Genomic DNA, 16,997 nt, shown 5'->3' on the forward strand with positions numbered 1-16,997 from the left:
TGAGGGGATTTGGGGTTTTTCATTATTATTATTTAGGGGAAAATTAGGTTATAATGAATTCATTGTAATCTAATATGGGGAATTTGGGGGAAATTAAGGGATTTTGGGGTTTTTTGTTATTATTATTTGGGTGGAGTTGGATTATAATGAATGGATTTTAATCTAAAATAGGGGATTTGGGGTTTTTCATAATTATTATTATTTGGGTTTTTTGTTATTATTATTTGGAGTTAGATTGTAATTGCATTGGAATCTAATATATGGAATTTGGGGTTTTTCATTATTATTATTATTATTATTATTATTATTATTATTATTATTATTATTTGGGAGGAGTTAGATTATAATGAATACATTATAATCTAATATAGGGAATTTTGGGGGAATTTGGGGTTTTTTTCTGGTTCCTTTTTTCCTGAGCTTTTCTCTATTTTATCATTTTCACATCTATTTCTAGTTCACTTTAATCCACTTTTTATTTTTCCAGTTGTGGGTTTTTTTTGTTGTTTGAGGCCATTTGGGTTTATTTTTCCTTTCTGGTTTTGGGGTTTTTTGGGGTTTTTTGGGGTTTTTTGGGGGTTTTTTGGCTTTTCTTTCATTTGGGGTTCTTGAAGAGATTTGAGTTTTTCTGGGTTTTTGTTGGTTTTTTTGTTCCTTTTTTTTGGGGTTTTTTTTCTGGTTCCTTTTTTTGGTTTTGATATTTTTTTCCAGTTCCTTTAATTTTTTTCTGGTCCTCCTTTTAGTTATTTATTTCTTTTTTTTCAATTTTCTAATTTTTTTTGGGTTTTTTTTTTGGTACCTTTTTTTGGTTTTGATTTTTTTTCCTGGTTCCTTTAATTTTTTTCTGATTCTCTTTTTAGTTTTTTTTTTTTTTTTCTATTTTCTATTTTTTTGGGGTTTTTTTTGGTTCCTTTTCTTGGTTTTGATATTTTTTTCCCAGTTCCTTTAATTTTTTTCTGGTTCTCTTTTTAGTTATTTATTTCTTTTTTTTTCCTATTTTCCTTTTTTTTGGTTTTTTTTTTCTGGTACCTTTTTTTGGTTTTGGTATTTTTTCCCAGTTCCTATATTTTTTCTGGTTCTCTTTTTAGTTATTTATTTCTTTTTTTATTTTCTATTTTTTGGTTTTTCTGGTTTCCTTTTTTTGGTTTTTTCTGGTTTCCTTTTTTTGGTTTTGATATTTTTTAGTTCCTTTGATTTTCTGGTTCTCTTTTAGTTATTTATTTCTTTTTCTTTTCTATTTTCTATTTTTTGGGTTTTTTTTTCTGGTACCCTTTTTGGTTTTGATTTTTTTCCCAGTTCCTTTAATTTTTTTCTGGTTCTCTTTTTAGTTATTTATTTCTTTTTCAATTTTCTAATTTTTTTTTGGTTTTTTTTTCTGGTACCTTATTTTGGTTTTGATATTTTTTCCCAGTTCCTTTAATTTTTTTCTGCTTCTCTTTTTAGTTATTTTTTTTTCAATTTTCTATTTTTTTGGGGTTTTTTTTTCCGGTTTCCTTTTTTTTTTAGGTTTTTTTTTTCTGTTTCCTTTGATCATTTCTTTGTTTGTTTTTTTAATTTCTGTTAATTTTTTATTCCTGACTCCATTTATTTTTATATCTATTTCTAGTCCACCTTAATTCAACTTTTATTTCTCCAGTTGATTTTTTTGTTGTTGTTGTTGTTTGAGGCTAATTTGGTTCATTTTTCCTTCTTTCTTTGGATTTTTTGGGGGTTTTTTTGGTGGGTTTTTTGGGGTTTTTTTTGGTGGGGTGGTTTTTGGGGGTTTTTGGGATTTTTTTGGGGTTTTGGTGGGTTTTGGGGTGGTTTTGGGTTTTTTGGGGGATTTTTGGGATTTTGGGTTTTTGGGCTTTTTGGGTTTCTGGGGTTTTTGGGGTTTTGGGTTTTTTGGGGTTTTGGGGTTTTGGGGGTTTGGGGGTTTGGGGTTTGGGTTTGGGGGTTTGGTTTTTGGGATTTTTGGGGTTTTGTGGTTTTTGGGGTTTTGGGTTTTTTGGGGTTTTGGGGTTTTTGGGGATTTGGGGTTTTGGGTTTTGGGGGTTTGGGGTTTTTGAGTTTTGGGGTTTTGGGGTTTGGTTTTGGGTTTTTGGGATTTTGGGGTTTTGGGGTTTTTGGTGTTTTGGGGTTTTTGGGGTTTCTTTGGGGGTTTCTTGGGGTTTTTTTGGGTTTGGGGGTTTTTGGGGTGGTTCTTGGGGTTTTTGGGGATTTTTTGGGGTTTTGGGTGGTTTTTGGAGGTTTTTGGGTGGTTTTGGGGTTTCTTTGGGGGTTTCTTGGGGTTTTTGGGTTTTGGGGTTTTTGGGATTTTGGGGTTTTTTTGGGTGGGTTTTGGGGGATTTTTGGGGTTTTGGGTGGTTTTTTGGGTGGGTTTTGGGGGATTTTTGGGATTTGGGTTTGGGGTTTTTTTGGGTGGGTTTTGGGGGTTTTTGGGTTTTTTGGGGTTTGGGGTTTTTGGGGGTTTTTTGGGGTTTCTTTGGGGGTTTTTAGGTTTTGGGGGGTTTTTGGGGTTTTTTAGGGTTTTTTGGGGTGGTTCTTGGGGTTTTGGGTTTTTGGGGTTTTTTGGGGGTTTTTTGGGGTTTTTTGGTGGGTTTTTGGGTGGTTTTTGGGGTTTTTTTGGGTTTCTTTGGGGAATTTGTGGGGTTTTTTTGTTTGTTTTTGGGGTTTTTTGGGGGGTTTTTTGGGTTTTTTGGGGTTTCTTTGGGGGTTTTTTGGTTTTTTTGGGGTTTTTTTAGGGGTTTTTTTGGGGTTTTTTTTGTGGTGGTTCTTGGGGTTTTTTTGGGATTTTTTTGGGGTTCTTTGGTGGGTTTTTGGGTGGTTTTTGGGTTTTTTTTGGGTTTCTTTGGGGGTTTGGGGTTTTTTGTTTTGGTTTGGGGTTTAGGTTTTTGGGTTTTTTTTGGGGTGGTTCTTGGGTTTTTTTGGGGATTTTTTTTTTGGGTTTTTTGGGTGGTTTTTTTGGGGTGGTTTTGGGGTTTTTTGGGGTTATTTTGGGGTTTTTTGGGTGGTTTTTGGTGGTTTTTTGGGGGTTTTTTGGGGTTTCTTTGGGGGTTTCTTGGGTTCTTGGGGTTTTTTTGGGATTTTTTTTGGTTTTTTGGGTGGGTTCTTGGGGTGGTTTTTGGGGGTTTTTTGGGGTGGATTTTTGGGGTTTCTTTGGGGGGTTTTGGGGTTTTTTTTTTGTTTGTTTTTGGGGTTTTTTGGGTGGTTTTTTGATGTTTTTTCCCTGATTTTCCTCCTTTTCCCCCTTTTTTTCCTCCCTTTTTCCCCAAAATCCCCATTTTTTCCCCCATTCCAGCTGGTGGGTCGCCCCGTCCTGCCGCCCTACTGGGCTCTGGGCTTCCAGCTGTGCCGCTATGGCTACCAGAGCGACGCCGAGATCGCCCAGCTGCTGCAGGAGATGAGCCGAGCTCAGATCCCCATGGTGAGTTCTGCCAAATTGGGCAAGTTTGGGGGAAAAACCAGAAAAAAACAATCGGTGCTTTGGGGTTGAGTTCTGCGGGAATTTCAATAATATTTATATATTATTTCAATTTATTTAACACAAAAATATTTTTCCGCCCCATCCTCAGCACATTCCCTGTCACACACTGAGGTGACGCACAGGTGACACTCAGGTGACTCAGGTGACACTCAGGTGACACCCAGGTGACACTCAGGTGACTCAGGTGACACTCAGGTGACACTCAGGTGTCCCCCTGTCCCCGCAGGACGTGCAGTGTCACATTCCCTGTCACACACCCTGGTGACACTCAGGTGACACAGGTGACACTCAGGTGACACAGGTGACACTGAGGTGACACAGGTGACTCAGGTGACACTCAGGTGGCACTCAGGTGACTCAGGTGACACCCAGGTGCCACAGGTGACACACAGGTGACACCCGGTGACACTCAGGTGACTCAGGTGACACTCAGGTGACCCTGGTGTCCCTGCAGGATGTGCAGTGTCACACTCCCTATCACACACTCAGGTGACACTCAGGGGACCCCTAGGTGACACAGGTGACCCTGGTGTCCCTGCAGGACGTGCAGTGTCACATTCCCCGTCACACACTCAGGTGACACAGGTGACTCAGGTGACCCCCAGGTGACACTCAGGTGTTACTCTGTCCCCGCAGGACATGCAGTGTCACATTCCCTGTCACACACTCAGGTGACACAGGTGACACTCAGGTGACACTCAGGTGACACCCAGGTGACACTCAGGTGACACTCAGGTGACACTCAGGTGACCCCCAGGTGACCCAGGTGTCACTGTCCCCGCAGGACGTGCAGTGTCACATTCCCCATCACACACACAGGTCACACTCAGGTGACACTCAGGTGACACAGGTGACTCAGGTGACACTCACGTGACCCCCAGGTGACACACAGGTGTCACTGTCCCCGCAGGACGTGCAGTACGCCGACATCGACTACATGGATCGCCAGCTGGATTTCACGCTCAGCGCCGACTTCCAGCGACTGCCGGAGCTGGTGGGACGGATCCGCGCGGCCGGGCTGCGATTCGTCATCATCCTGGTGACGTCATCATGGGGCGGGGCTGCGATTCGTCATCATCCTGGTGACGTCATAACGAAAAGGGGCGGGGCTGCGATTCGTCATCATCCTGGTGACGTCATAACGACAGGGGGCGGGGCTGCGATTCGTCATCATCCTGGTGACGTCATAACGACAGGGGGCGGGGCTGCGATTCGTCATCATCCTGGTGACGTCACACAGGGGGCGGGGCTAAAGGACGGGCTGCGATTCGTCATCATCCTGGTGACGTCATAGCAACAGGGGGCGGGGCTGCGATTCGTCATCATCCTGGTGACGTCACACAGGGGCGGGGCTGCGATTCGTCATCATCCTGGTGACGTCATAACGACAGGGGGCGGGGCTGCGATTCGTCATCATCCTGGTGACGTCATAACGAGGGGCGGGGCTGCGATCCGTCATCATCCTGGTGACGTCATCATGGGGCGGGGCTGCGATTCGTCATCATCCTGGTGACGTCATAATGAAAGGGGGTGGGGCTAAAGGACGGGCTGCGATTCGTCATCATCCTGGTGACATCATAACGAGGGGCGGGGCTTAAGGACGGGCTGTGATTAGTCATCCTGGTGACGTCATAACTGGGGCAGGGCTTGGGGAAAAGGGGAGGGGCTTAAGGACGGGCTGTGATTCGTCATCATCCTGGTGACGTCATACCGGGGGCGGGGCTTGGGAGAGGGGGAGGATGGGGTGTGGTTTGTCCTCATGCTGGTGATGATGTCATCCTCAGGGGGCGGGGCTTGTGAAAGGGGGTGGGGCTAAAGGCTGGAATGCGCTTCGTGCTCCTCCTGGTGTGACGTCATCCCTGAAAGGGGGCGGGGCTTAGACAAAGGGGGAGGGGCTAAAGGATGGAATGCGCTCAGTGATGACATCATCCCCAAAAGGGGTGGGGCTTGTAGAAAGGGGGTGGGGCTTAAGGATGGGATGTGCTGAGTCCTCATCCTGGCGTGACGTCATCCCGGAAGGGGCGGGGCTACGGGAAGGGGAGGGGCTGAAGGATGGGATGTGATTCATCCTCACCCTGGTGTGACGTCATCAGGAGGGGCGGGGCTTGGGAAAGGGGAGGGGTTATGGGACAGGATGTGTTTTTCGTCACCCTGGTGATGATGTCATCCCGGTGATGATGTCATCCCGGTGATGATGTCATCCCTGAAAGGGGGCGTGGCTTAGAGAAAGGGGGAGGGGCTAAAGGATGGGCTACCCATTGCGCTCATCCTGGTGATGACGTCACCCACAAGGGGCGGGGCTTGGGGAAGGGGGCGGGGCTAAAAATGGAAGATCAGATTGCGTTTGGAGATTATTTAATATATAAATAAGAGGAAGATTATTTAATGCAATAGATTACGTTATAGTGTAATAGATACATTTTATAATATCATAATATCAAATATCAAATATCAAATATATAATATATAATATATAATAAATATATAATATATAATACATAATATATAATATATAATACATAATACATAATATATAATATAAAATATACAATATATAGAATAGAACAGAATAGAATGGGGTGGAATATAATGTAAGCTAATGTAATAATATAATATAATATAATATAATAGGGAAAATATTAAAAATATTAAGGATAATGACATTAAAACATGAAATATCAAAAATATTTTGAAATACCCAAAATATATCATAACACTATAATATATAGACTAGACTAGAATAGAATAAAATGTAATGTAATGTAAAGATATAATATAATAGGGAGAAATACTAAAAATTCTAAAATATTGCCATATTAAAATTTGAAATATCAGAAACATATTATAATATTTTAATGTGTAATATATGGAATAGAATAGAATAATGCGCAATGTAATCTAACGATATAATCGGGAAAAATATTTAAAAATTTAAAATACTGACATACTGAAATGTGAAATAGCAAAAATATTTTGAAATATCAAAAATATTTTATAATATTAGAATATATAATATATGGAATAGAATAGAATGGAATAGAATAGAATAGAATAGAATAGTATAATGGGGAAAATATTAAAAATTTAAAAATAATGCCATTAAAATTTGAAATATCGAAAATATTTTGAAATATGAAAACTATATTATAATATTATAATGAATATTATAATATATAATATAAGGAATAGAATAGAATGATCTGATATAATAGGGAAAAATATTAAAAATTAACCATAAAGAAATATAAAATATGAAATATCAAAAATATTTTGAAATATCAAATATTATAATATTATATAATATAAGAATAGAATAGAACAGATAGAATAGAATGATTTAATATCATATAATAGGGAAAATATTAAAAATTTAAACATAATGAAATATAAACTATGAAGTAGCAAAAATATTTTGAAATATCAAAAATATATATATAAAATAAAAATTATATATATAATTATAATTTATAATATGTGGAATGGAATAGAATAGAATAGTATAATGGGGAAAATATTAAAAATTTAAAAATAATGCCATTAAAATTTGAAATAACGAAAATATTTTGAAATATGAAAACTATATTATAATATTATAATGAATATTATAATATATAATATAAGGAATAGAATAGAATAGAATAGAATGATCTGATATAATAGGGAAAAATATTAAAAATGTAAACATAATGAAATATAAAATATGAAATATCAAAAATATTTTGAAATATCAAAACATATTATAATATTATATAATATAAGGAATAGAATAGAATACATAGAATAGAATGATTTAATATAATATAATAGGGAAAAATATTAAAAATTTAAACATAATGAAATATAAACTATGAAGTAGCAAAATATTTTGAAATATCAAAAATATATATATAAAAAATAAAATTATATATATAATTATAATTTATAATATGTGGAATGGAATGGAATAGAATAGAATAGAATGGAATAGAATAGAATAGAATAGAATAGAATGGAATAGAATGGAATAGAATAGAATAGAATGGAATAGAATGAAATAGAACAGAATGGAATAGAATAGATTGTAATAATACAATCTAATGTAACACAATACGGAAAAACACTCCAAATTTTCAAACACTGGAATATTCAAACACAAACCCTGAAAACCACTCAAAATTTGGGATTAAAACGAACAACCCTGTGGATTCCAGGACCCGGCCATCTCCGCCAACGAGTCGCACTACCTGCCGTTCGAGCGCGGCGTGCAGCGCGGCGTCTTCATCACCTGGCCCGACAGCGACGACATCCTCTTCGCCAAGGTCCCAAAATCCCCTTTATCCCACCCAAAATCCCCTTTATTCCACCCAAAATCCCCTTTATTCCGCCCAAAATCACCTTTATTTCACCCAAAATCCCCTTTATTCCACCCAAAATCACCTTTATTTCACCCAAAATCCCCTTTATTCCACCCAAAATCACCTTTATTTCACCCAAAATCCCCTTTATTTCACCCAAAATCCCCTTTATTTCGCCCAAAATCCCCTTTATTCCACCCAAAATCCCCTTTATTCCGCCCAAAATCACCTTTATTTCACCCAAAATCCCCTTTATTCCACCCAAAATCCCCTTTATTCCACCCAAAATCCCCTTTATTTCACCCAAAATCCCCTTTATTCCACCCAAAATCCCCTTTATTCCACCCAAAATCACCTTTCTTCTACCCAAAATCCCCTTTATTCCGCCCAAAATCCCCTTTATGCCACCCAAAATCCCCTTTATTCCGCACAAAATCCCTTTTATTCCACCCAAAATCACCTTTATTCCGCCCAAAATCCCCTTTATTCCACCCAAAATCCCCTTTATTCCACCCAAAATCCCCTTTATTTCACCCAAAATCACCTTTATTCCACCCAAAATCCTCTTTGTTCCACCCAAAATCACCTTTATTCCACCCAAAATCCCCTTTATTTCACCCAAAATCACCTTTATTCCACCCAAAATCCCCTTTATTCCACCCAAAATCACATTTATTCCACCCAAAATCCCCTTTATTCCACCCAAAATCACCTTTATTCCACCCAAAACCCCCTTTATTCCACCCAAAATCACCTTTATTCCACCCAAAATCACCTTTATTCCACCCAAAATCCCCTTTATTTCACCCAAAATCCTCTTTATTTCGCCCAAAATCCCCTTTATTCCACCCAAAATCACCTTTATTCCACCCAAAATCCCCTTTATTCAACCCAAAATCCCCTTTATTTCACCCAAAATCCCCTTTATTCCACCCAAAATCCCCTTTATTCCACCCAAAATCCCCTTTATTTCACCCCAAATCACCTTTATTCCACCCAAAATCCCCTTTATTCCGCCCAAAATCCCCTTTATTCCGCCCAAAATCACCTTTATTCCACCCAAAATCCCCTTTATTCCACCCAAAATCACCTTTATTCCGCCCAAAATCACCTTTATTCCACCCAAAATCACCTTTATTCCACCCAAAATCACGTTTATCCCACCCGAAATCACCTTTATTCCACCCAAAATCCCCTTTATTCCACCCAAAATCCCCTTTATTCCACCCAAAATCCCCTTTATTTCACCCAAAATCACCTTTATTCCACCCAAAATCCCCTTTATTCCACCCAAAATCACCTTTATTCCGCCCAAAATCACCTTTATTCCACCCAAAATCACCTTTATTCCACCCAAAATCACGTTTATCCCACCCGAAATCACCTTTATTCCACCCAAAATCCCCTTTATTCCACCCAAAATCCCCTTTATTCCACCCAAAATCCCCTTTATTTCACCCAAAATCACCTTTATTCCACCCAAAATCCCCTTTATTCCACCCAAAATCACCTTTATTCCACCCAAAATCCCCTTTATTCCGCCCAAAATCACCTTTATTCCACCCAAAATTTGATTATTTATCTGTGAACTTCATTATTTGTCTGTGAATTTAATTATCTGTGGATTTCATTATTTATCTGCGAATTTCATTATTTATCTGTGAATTTCACTATTTATCTGTAAATTTGATTATTTATCTGTGAATTTGATTATTTATCTGTGAATTTGATTATTTATCTCTCAATTTCATTATTGGTCTGTGAATTTCACTATTTATCTGTAAATTTGATTATTTATCTGAATTTCATTATTTATCTGTCAATTTCTGTATTTATCTGTCAATTTGATTATTTATCTGTAAATTTGATTATTTATCTGTCAGTTTGATTATTTATCTGCAAATTTCATTATTTATCTGTAAATTTCATTATTTATCTGTCAATTTGATTATTTATCTGTCAGCTTCTTTATCTGTCAATTCCATTATTTATCTGTGAATTTCATTATTTATCTGTGAATTTCATTATTTACCTGTAATTTTGATTATTTATCTGTAAATTTCATTATTTATCTGTCAATTTCAGTATTTATCTGTCAATTTGATTATTTATCTGTGAATTTCAGTATTTATCTGTGAATTTGATTATTTATCTGTAAATTTTATTATTTATCTGTCAATTTGATTATCTGCCAATTTCAGTATTTATCTCTCAATTCCATTATTTACCTGTAAATTTGATTATTTATCTGTGAATTTCACTATTTATCTGTCAATTTGATTATTTATCTGTGAATTTGATTATTTATCCGTCAATTTCATTATTTATCTGTCAATTTGATTATTTATCAGTCAATTTCAGTATTTATCTGTCAATTTCAGTATTTATCTGTCAATTTCATTATTTATCTGTAAATTTCACTATTTTTCTGTCAATTTGATTATTTATCTGTGAATTTGATTATTTATCTGTCAAATTCATTTTCTGTCAATTTCATTATTTACCTGTAAATTTGATTATTTATCTGTAAATTTCATTATTTTTCTGTCAATTTGATTATTTTTCTGTAAATTTGATTGTTTATCCATCAATTTCATTATTTATCTGTAAATTTCAGTATTTATCTGTCAAATTCATTATTTATTTATCACTTTGATTATTTATCTGTCAATTTCAGTATTTATCTGTAATTTTCGGTATTTATCTGTGAATTTCATTATTTCTGTGTCAATTTCAGTATTTATCTGTCAATTTTATTATTTATCTGAATTTCAGTATTTATCTATGAATTTCATTATCTGTCAATTTAATTATTTATCAGTAAATTTCATTATTTATCTGTCAATTTGATTATTTATCTGTCAATTTCAGTATTTGTCAATTTGATTATTTATCTGTAAATTTCATTATTTATCAGTAAATTTGGTATTTATCTGTAAATCTCATTATTTATCTGTCAATTTCATTATTTACTTTAAATTTCATTATTTACCTTTAAATTTCATTATTTTAGGAAGTTTAATCTCATCTGTAAAGCAAAACAAGATTAAGTGAGAAAATAAAAATAATATAGAGAAAAAAATTAAGATTAGGTTAAAGAAATAGAAAATATAAAAAATTAAAATAGAAAAATTAAAAAGAATAAAAATTAAAAATAAATTTTAAAAAGTTTTAAAAAGTGAAGCGAAAAAGTGCAAAAATAAAGAAAGAAAAAATTAAAAGTTTGGATAAAAGAATCGTAAAATATAAAAAATAAACAGGAGAAATTGCAGAAAAAATTAAGTTATAGTTAAGAAAAAAATACAAAATATGAATGAATTTCAACATAAAATATGGAAATGATGAAATAGTGAAAATATTGGTTTTGATTAAATAAAGAAAAAATTGAAAAAATTAAATTGAAAAGAGAAACTAAAAATTAAAATAAGTTCGAGATTAAGTCAATTTAAAAAATGTGAATTAAACAGGTAAAGGAGATAAATTTAAAAATGAATCAGTTTGAGATTAAGTAGAATAAAAATATTAAAAAAATGAAACAATAGAAAGTAAATGATAAACTAAATAAGATTAAATTAAGTCAATAAAAACATTAAAAACTCAATAAATAAAAAATATCAGGTTACGATTGAATAATATAAAAATTAAATACCTGAAAATAAGAGTAAAATTAACTAAATATGTAGAATAGAATATGAAAAAATTATATTAACCTTAATTTGTAATTAAAAAAATTAACTTTTCAAATCATTGGAATTAAAAAAATTTAATTCTAACCAATTTCAAATGAAGTCAGCTCGATTTGAATATTTGATTCACCTCATTATTTTAATTATTTTAATGATTTTAATAATTTTAATGATTTTAATAATTTTAATAATTTTAATAATTTGTATTATTTGAATTATTTGAATTATTTAAATTATTTAAATGATTTTAAATATTTTAATGATTTTGAATGATTTTTTTTTCATGATTTTAATGATTTTAATTATTTGAATTCTTTTAATGATTTTAATTATTTTAAATATTTTAATAGTTTTAATGATTTTCATAATTTTTATTATTTGAATGATTTTAAATTATTTTAATGTTTTTTATTGATTTTTTTTAAATGACTTTAATGATATAAATGATTTTTTCAATTTAATAATTTTAACGATTTTAATGATTTTAATGATTTTAATAATTTTAATGATTTTAAGATTTTAATTATTTTAATGATTTTAATGATTTTAATTATTTTAATAATTTTAATAGTTTTAATAATTTTAAATTTTAATGATTTTAATGATTTTAATAGTTTTAATAATTTTAATGATTTTAATAATTTTAATGATTTTAATGATTTTAATGATTTTTTAAAAATTATTTTTAAATGATTTTAATGATTTTAAATGATTTTAATGATTTTAATGATTTTAATGATTTTAATGATTTTAATTATTTTAATTAATTTAATTATTTTAACAATGTTAATAGTTTTAATAATTTTAATAATTTTAATAATTTTAATAATTTTAAATTTTAATGATTTTAATGATTTTAATTATTTTAATGATTTTAATGATTTTAATGATTTTAATTATTTTAATGATTTTATTATTTAAATGATTTTAATAATTTTAATAATTTTAAAATTTTAATAATTTTAATGATTTTAATAATTTTAATGATTTTAATAATTTTAATGATTTTAATGATTTTAATGATTTTAATGATTTTAATGATTTTAATGATTTTAATGATTTTAATTATTTTAATAATTTAAACAATTTAAATAATTTTAATAATTTTAACAATTTTAATAATTTTAATAATTTTAACAATTTTAACAATTTTAACGATTTTAACAATTTTAATAATTTTAATAATTTTAATTAACGATTTTAATAATTTTAATAATTTTAATTAATAATTTTAATTAACAATTTTAATTAATGATTTATTTTCCCCCCCAGGTGTGGCCAGACCTGCCCAACGTGGTGGTGAATGACTCCCTGGACTGGGACAGCCAGGTGGAGGTGAGTTTTGGGGTGGAAAAGTGGGAATTTCGGTCAATTTTGGGAATTTCCCCACTTTGGTCTCAGAATAGCAAAAAAAAACCAAGAAAAATTCAAAATTATTCCAGGAATTCCCCAGTGGTTCTGCCAGGAAAGTGAAAAAAAAGCAGCAAATCAGGAAGTTTTAAGAGAAAAAATTAATTTCTATTTAAAAAAATTAAATTATTTTTAAAATTTTCTACGAAGAAATAATGTTTTCAATTTAAAATTCGATGGGAAAAAAAGATTCGTATTTTTAACAATTTCTGTTTTAAGTGATTTTATATTTAAAAAAAAATTTTCTATAAAAATTGGTCAACTGGTTTTTAAAAATGGATCTGTTTGTAGAAAACTTGAAATCGTGACTTAATTCTGGTTTTAAAAATTCCGTCCAAATGTAATAAATAATTAATTAAAAATAACGAAAATATTTATTTTTATAAAATAAAATACACAATAAATAATATGGCATAGTATGGGATAATATAATAAATATAATAAAATATAATAAAATATAATAAAATATAGTAAAATATAATAAAATATAATAAAGTAATAAAATAAAATAAAATAAAATAAAAATAAAATAAAATAAAATATAATATAATATAATATAATATAATATAATATATAAATATATAGATTAGATATAGATATAGATGGATAAAAAATAAAAATGAAATCTGCATAATAAATTAATAAATTCTGTTTAAAATTCCATCCAAATATAATAAATAATGAATTGATATAAGGAAAATATTTATTTCTATAAAATAAAAATACACAATAAATAATATCGCATAGTATAGGATAATATAATAAAATATAGTAAAATATAATAAAATATAATAAAATATAGTAAAATATAATAAAATATAATACAATAAATTAAAATAAAATGAAATAAATAAAATATAATATAATAAAATATAATAAAATAAAATAAAATAAAAATAAAATAAAATACAATATAATATAATATAATATAATATATAAATATATAGATTAGATGTAGATATAGATGGATAAAAATAAAATGAAATCTATAATAAAATAATAAATTCTGTTTAAAAAATTCCATTCAAATGTAATAAATAATTAATTAATATAAGGAAAATATTTATTTATATAAAATAAAAATACAATAAATAATATGGCATAGTATGGGATAATATAATAAAATACTAATAAAATATAGTAAATGTAATAAAATATAATAAAATATAATATAATATAATATAATATAATATAATAAAATATAATAAAAATATAATATAATATAATATAATATAATATAATATAATATAATATAATATAATATAATATATGATAATATATGATAATATATAAATATATAGATTAGATATAGATATAGATGGATAAAAATAAAAATGAAATCGATAATAAATTAATAAATTCTGTTTAAAAATTCCATCCAAATATAATAAACAACAAATTCATACAGTATAAAAATTATATTTATTTCTATAAAATAAATTTATATAATAAATAATATAATATAATATAATATAATACAGTACAATAGAATATAGTGTAAGAGATATAAATATGAATAAAATACAATAAATTAATAAATTCTATTTCAGAAGATTCCATTCAAATACAATAAATAATAAACTAATAAAATATAACGATAATAGTTATTTCTATAAATTTTTTACAATAAATAATACAATATGGTATAATATAATATAATATAATATAATATAATATATATAATGTAATATAATGTATATAACATAATATAATACAATATAATATATATAATATAATATAATATTATATAATATAATATAATATAATATAATATAATATAATATAAATAATATATAAATGTATAGATTAGATATAGATACAGATGAATAAAAATAAAAATTAAAAAATAATGAATTAATAAATTCTATTTTTAAAAATTCATTCAAATGTAATAAACAATAAAGTAATATAACAATAATATTTATTTATATAAAATAAATTTATATAATAAATATTGTATAATATATTATAATACAGTGGAATAGAATATAGTGTAAGAGTTATAGATATGAATAAAAATACAATAAATTAATAAATTCTATTTCAGAAGATTCTATTGAAATACAATAAATAATAAAATAATAAAATATAACGATAGTAGTTATTTATATAAATTTTTACAATAAATAATACAAGTTGGTATAATATAATATAATATAATATAATATAATATAATGTAATATAATATATATAACATAATATAATATAATATAATATAATATAATATAATATAATATAATATATATAATATATAATATAATATAATATAATATAATATAATATAATATAATATATATAATATATAGATTAGATATAGATACAGATGAATAAGAAAAATAAAATTAAATATATAATAAATTTTAAAAATTCTATTTTAAAAGATCCATTCAAATATAATAAACAATAAAGTAATATAACAATAATATTTATTTCTATAAAATAAATTTATAAAACAAATAATAAATTGTGGTATAGGGAAATAAAATAATGTAATATATATAGATATAGATATGAATGGATATATGTAGATATAGATGTAGAAATAAATAAAAATATAAATTAAAATATAATAAAATAATAAATTACATTAAAAATTCCATTCAAATCTAATAAATAATTAATTACTATAATGATAATACTGATTTCTATGAAATAAATTTATACAATAAATAATACAATAGAATATAATACAAATTTATACAATAAATAATATAATACAATATAACATAATACAATCTAATGTAATTGTAATGCAATAAAATGTAATATAATATAATATAATGTAATATAATATAATATAATATAATATAATATAATGTAATATATATAGATATAAATAAAAATATAAATTAAAATCTAATAAAATTATAAATTTTATTTAAAATTCCATTCAAACAGAATAAAAATTAATTAATATAACGATAATAATTATTTATATCAAATAAATTTATACAACAAACAATAAATTATGATATGGTATAGTATAATATAATAAAATGTCATATAATGCAATATATATGGACATAGATATAAATAAATAAAAACATAAATTAAAATATAATAAAATAATAAATTCTATGAAAAATTCCATTCGAATCGAATCTAATAATTAATTAATATAACGATATTATATTAATTAATGATATCATTCATTAATATAGTAATATGAATTAAAATAATTAAAAATAACATAAATGAAAAATACATTTATCAATATCAAATAAATTGATACAATAAAGAATATAACACAACAGAATATAATACAAATTGATACAATAAATAATATAATACAACCTAATGGAATTGTAATGTAATGCAATGTGATATAATGTAATAAAATTTAATATAATATGATGTAATATAATGTAATATAACATAATATAATGTAATATAATGTAATATAATGTAATGTAATATAATATAATGTAATATAATGTAATAAAATGTAATATAATATAATATAATGTAATATAATATAATATAATATAATTTAATGTAATATAATGTAATAAACTGTAATATAATATAATATAATGTAATATAATATAATGTAACGTAATAAAATGTAATATAATATAATATAATACAATATAAATTTAATATAATATAATATAATATAATATAATATAATATAATGTAATAAAATGTAATAAAATGTAATAAAATGTAATATAATATAATATAATATAATATAACATAATACAATATAGTATAATATAATATAATATAATACAATACAATACAATATTTAATAAATTTAAATCAATAAACACAAAACCAAAACCCATAATAAATGAACAAATTCTCCCCCCAAACCCAACTCAATTAACCCCCAATCAATCCCTGTTTTAATGAACTTTCAGCTCATTCCCAGCCCCATTAACCCTTTCCTCCCCAGCGCTTCCGCGCCTTCGCCGCCTTTCCCGACTTTTTCCGGAGCTCCGCTCAGGCCTGGTGGGAACAGGAGATCTCGGAGCTCCACCACAACCCCAGGAATTCCTCCCTCAGCATTCCCTTCGACGGCATCTGGATCGTGAGTCGCCTCCGGGGGGAATTAAAAAAGATTAATCCCAAAAATCTGCCCCAAAATCCCGTTTTACG

At 28.4% G+C, this 16,997-nt stretch overlaps 1 protein-coding gene across 1 annotated transcript in view; it reads left to right on the top strand.

The window, feature by feature from the left end:
* The window catches only part of LOC146423102 (maltase-glucoamylase-like), a 205,763-nt gene that overhangs the window by 124,372 nt on the left and 64,394 nt on the right, over positions 1 to 16,997 (top strand). The window contains exons 32-36 of the mRNA XM_085045072.1: positions 3,281 to 3,406; positions 4,377 to 4,505; positions 7,657 to 7,764; positions 12,759 to 12,821; positions 16,795 to 16,929. Of these exons, the coding sequence (XP_084901198.1) occupies positions 3,281 to 3,406; positions 4,377 to 4,505; positions 7,657 to 7,764; positions 12,759 to 12,821; positions 16,795 to 16,929 (561 nt within the window). The remainder of the gene's footprint in view (positions 1 to 3,280; positions 3,407 to 4,376; positions 4,506 to 7,656; positions 7,765 to 12,758; positions 12,822 to 16,794; positions 16,930 to 16,997) is intronic.

This window comes from Lichenostomus cassidix, unplaced genomic scaffold, assembly GCF_008360975.1.
Source record: "Lichenostomus cassidix isolate B80296 unplaced genomic scaffold, HeHo_3.0 HiC_scaffold_34, whole genome shotgun sequence".
NCBI classification, from domain to species: Eukaryota; Metazoa; Chordata; class Aves; order Passeriformes; family Meliphagidae; genus Lichenostomus; species Lichenostomus cassidix.